Raw genomic sequence first — 4,222 nt, 5'->3', positions numbered from 1 at the left:
CACAAAAAGTTCCGGGTATCAAGCGGGTACGGGTACGGGCGGGTACGGGTAGCTGCGGGTACGGGCGGGTATATCGCTACCCGCATGGAAACCCTACTGTGGTTTTCTGAGTTCACCTGATGTGCTTCTTAGGTCATTTTAGCATTGTGGCCTAACTTTTGCAGACCACCATATTAAATGGCCTAGAAAGCCTGGTGTGTTTTACGGGTCATTTAGTGGTGGCCTAGAAAAAAAATTAACTTGCGAAAGTAGGCCGCCATGTTAAAATGGCCTAGAACTCAAACCAGGTGAAGAACACACAGTCATTGCAGAGCCCTAAAAGTTGGTGGCCTAGATAACTCAATTTGCAAAAGTTAGGCCATAATGTTAAAATGGCCTAGAAACCCACCAGATGGATAGAAGACCATTTCTAGGTCATACACTTTGATGGCCTAGGAACTCCAACTTGCAAAAGTTAGGCCACCATGTAAAAATGGCAGAAAGCTCACAAGGTGGACATCAGTCCTTTTCTAGGTCATACAAGTGGGTGGCCTAGAAAACTCAACTTGCAAAAAGAGTTAGGCCATAATGTTAAAATGGCCTAGAAAGCAAACCAGGTGGATATCAGGTTATTTCTAGGTTGAAAGTTGGTGGCCAAGAAAATTCAACTTATGAAAGTTAGGCCGCCATGTTAACATGGCCTAGAACACAAAGTTAGATCACTCTTTTTTGGAAATTTCGAGAACATTTGTTTTTCATGTCATTCTTCTATTAACTCTTCCATATTGTAGCGTTAAAAGTTAAAAATCTAATTTGCAAAGGATCAGAAACCTAAAATACTAAAAAGAACGAATCCTATTCTTTTTAGGGACCTTATTCCATTTCGAAACATTCGTACATTTTAATTGCTAATTGCCTTAAAACTGGGCTCAAACAAGAAAGTGTTCACCAAAACGAGAATCATTCAAAAAAGGAAAACTTTTGTCTTCTCCAAAGAATGGCGGGAAAAAAAGAAGATTCTCCCTCTCGGCTACACCAATTCAATTATGGTCCCCCACCCCGTCTTTATCCAACTGTGTAGCTTACACCAGAAGACGTTAGACATCAAAATCCAGAAGATCGGAAGTCTGGGATGATGTCAGCTTTTGGTGGATCATGGAAAATAGTGAACATCGGAAATGAGGATTACTGTAGCTCCTCCGCCACGTCTTCAGGAAATTCGGGAATTGCTAATTGTTTCCTGTCTGTTCTAGAACATTCTAGAATCTGGTATTTCCAGAATTTTAAATTCTGAAATTTATCAAATTCTTTAAAAAGTCCAAATTTGAAGGGTATAAAATTTCCGAAGGGTCCAAGGGGTCCAAATTTTCCAAATTTTGCAGAATTAACATTTAGATTAGGTACTTCTCCCTAGGCTTGATTGATTGGTAATTTGAAGGAATTGTTGAGTAGGCGGCGGTAATTGAAAAGTTTTGCGGCGTTTTCTCATCAGTCACTCCTCTAAGATTGCTGACGTAAATGCAAAAAAAAAACCAAAACCACTTCAGATTTTTCTATTTTGGAAAATGGGTCCCAAATTTTGGGGGTTTTTCGTTAGCCAACTTCCAGCCTTTATATCTCACTAGCCTTTTTAGCTATGGAAAAACTTTAAACCAAAAAATGTTGCAAACTTTATAATCTTTATTTTTGTAGTTGACTATTTTTCTCTAGGATTCATAGTTTTTGAGATATGATTACAGGAAGTTGTACCACCGCCCTGACTACCGCAGCTTTCAGATAGTTATATCTCGCTTCATATTCGACCAATCAAAACCGGTTCAACTACAAACTTGTGTAAAATCTTCTCCTTCACATTTTTGTAGTTGACCACTTTTGTCTAGCTCCTCTGGTTTTCGAGATATACCCGCTCCAAGATTGCCTTCCAACTGGTTACCTATCTTCCTCCTTCCCGCTTTTTTCTCTTCCCCTCTCGCCACCACCACCAGTCGCCGCCGCTCTCCCTCATATCTACCAAAACACTCTCCACTCTACTTGTCACAGGTAGAGGGGGTCTGGCGGGCGCGGACTGCCGAAAAGCGAACAGTCGGCAGTCGAATCGCTCGCCGCCGACAGCCCGTCTGCAACGCTTTGCGCATCACAGACGGACCGTCTAAAATTGTTGCGCCTTCTCGACAGTTCATTATTCAATAGCTGTTGTTCATAATATTCTAGCTTGTGACTTTAGATCGAAACTTATACCAATAAAAATTTATTGGTTAAACAGGCCTATACTGGCAACAACAGTAACGTGAAATAGGGTAAAAATTAGAAGGGGAACAGAAGGAAAAAAAAAGAAACAACAGACACCATATATGGCTACTCAACAACAACAAAAAAGATCAAACAAAGATCGTTCAGTAATTATTTCTCAAGTTTTCCCTTTTTTGAAGATCGTGTAAACTTTGCGAGACCTTCCGATGGCGAATGAACTGGTTTAGTGATAATCCGACGCGTTCTCCCGTATTCCGAATGATTTTGGTGAATACGCTTTTTTCCACTAATAGTCGTTGATGACGTCGATGGTTGGCTATCATCGACCGTTCGCAATCCTTCTTCAGACAATATAGGCGATACGGATTTCAACTTTTTAGATGCTTCAGTTGAAGGCGTACGGATGGTCCAGAGATTTTCAGTAATTGTTCCACAGTTTTCGATTGATGGTTCGGATAGGCGAAATTCAGAATCTCTGAAACGATAACGTGAAATGATGGTAGAATAAACCGAAGTCTTACATTTTAAATTTTTCCATGAAATCCGAGAGCATCAAAAAGCTGTCTAGCGATGCTAACTCACCAATTTCAAAACAGAAACAACAGCCTTGGAAACAGCAGTGGAACCAACCCAGTTGGTACAAGCCGTCGGATCGATAAGGAAACCAACCCAGTTGGTACAAGCCGTCGGATAGATTTGAGATCATAACTCGTTTCCCACCTGGCAGCAAAATCTCGTCATCTTCTTTCCGCCCGTCATCTAAATCAAATCCAACGAGAGGAGCAGCCTGCAATGAAAGTTCCATTGCTGTTTTTACTATCACAACTACCACGTGATCCTTTCGAGTATCACAATTTTTCCCAAGACGCTTGTCACCCATGTAGAGGCTGTAAGCAATATTACGATGAGCTAAGCAATTCTTAGCTTTGAGAATTGCGTGGAAATCCGTCTTCTTGCGCTTCTTCGTTGCTCGATTCATGTTGAACTGGAAGAAACAGTATTTTTTCAGGTACTTGTACAGCATATGCTTACGAGACATTGTTGTCTCGACAACAATTCACCCGTAACTCTATCAAAACATGTGTTCTGAATGAAGTCAGACGGGTTCCATAAATTGTGGCTAGAAGAGAAACGATTTTTTCTTGATGGACTTTCTGCCTGTTCGCTATCATCGTCCTCCTCGGAGAACTCGCCACGCAAACCCACTCGTTCACTCGATTCGTTTCGTTGCTCCCAAAACTCGTCATCGCTCATCTCTCCTCGTTCTTTGTGAGCCGGCTCGTGAACCCTCATGCGCTACAACAAGAATAATATTAATTGAAAATGTTATTTAGTACCTCATCTAATTTCGTCGGCTTTTGTTCTCTTGTCAAAACATTATACCGGCCGGAGACAGGCGTTGTCGTGGGGCGATTCTAAATAGAGAAGTTGTTGGAAAGCTGTGAAATGTGTTAAACCTGGGCTGAACCACCGGACCATCGCTCTTTATACAAATGATCCCCAGGCAACATGAGACTCTTCTGTCGGAAAGTGAAAATATGTGGTGGTTTTGAAAGAAATTAGCACGGGAAACACCGAAAATAGGAGGAAATAGGCCAATAAAATGACAGCCTGCAAGCGGGATAGCGGAGTGTCGTTGTGTGGATTTATGAGATCTCTTTTCAAATAAATTGGTTGTGCCAGTTTCTTGAATTTTATTTATCACCAAACTAAATGAATTTCGATTGCAAGAAACATTAAAGGGGGACTCCAACCAAAAATTTTTATTGCCCTAAAATGTTTCAAAAAATATGTATTTTCCTAATATTATTGCGAAAAAATTCAAAAAAAAATCCTAAATCCCCGAAAAACGGCGTTGAAAATAAATAGGATTTGAATTCCCGCGCAGTGAGAAACCTAGGCCACAGCATCATAGCGCCTTTCTTACATGGAAATTTTTCCGGATTTTTACGGTGTTAATGTCCGGCAGGTTAAAAATGTAAAAAACCACTGT

At 40.8% G+C, this 4,222-nt stretch overlaps 1 protein-coding gene across 1 annotated transcript in view; it reads right to left on the bottom strand.

Annotated features, from left to right (window-relative positions):
- Positions 1-2,379: 2,379 nt before the first annotated feature.
- Positions 2,380-4,222, bottom strand: part of CBG01434 — a gene marked incomplete at both ends in the record, with an annotated part of 4,633 nt that continues 2,790 nt past the window's right edge. The window contains 3 exons of the mRNA XM_045236865.1: positions 2,380-2,704; positions 2,751-3,214; positions 3,262-3,525. Coding sequence (XP_045091835.1) covers positions 2,380-2,704; positions 2,751-3,214; positions 3,262-3,525 — 1,053 coding nt within the window. The remainder of the gene's footprint in view (positions 2,705-2,750; positions 3,215-3,261; positions 3,526-4,222) is intronic.

This window comes from Caenorhabditis briggsae (genome assembly GCF_000004555.2).
Source record: "Caenorhabditis briggsae complete genome, chrV, whole genome shotgun sequence".
Lineage (NCBI taxonomy): Eukaryota > Metazoa > Nematoda > Chromadorea > Rhabditida > Rhabditidae > Caenorhabditis > Caenorhabditis briggsae.
The sequence above is the reverse complement of the archived record's forward strand: the minus strand, read 5'-3'. Positions and strand labels throughout refer to the sequence as shown.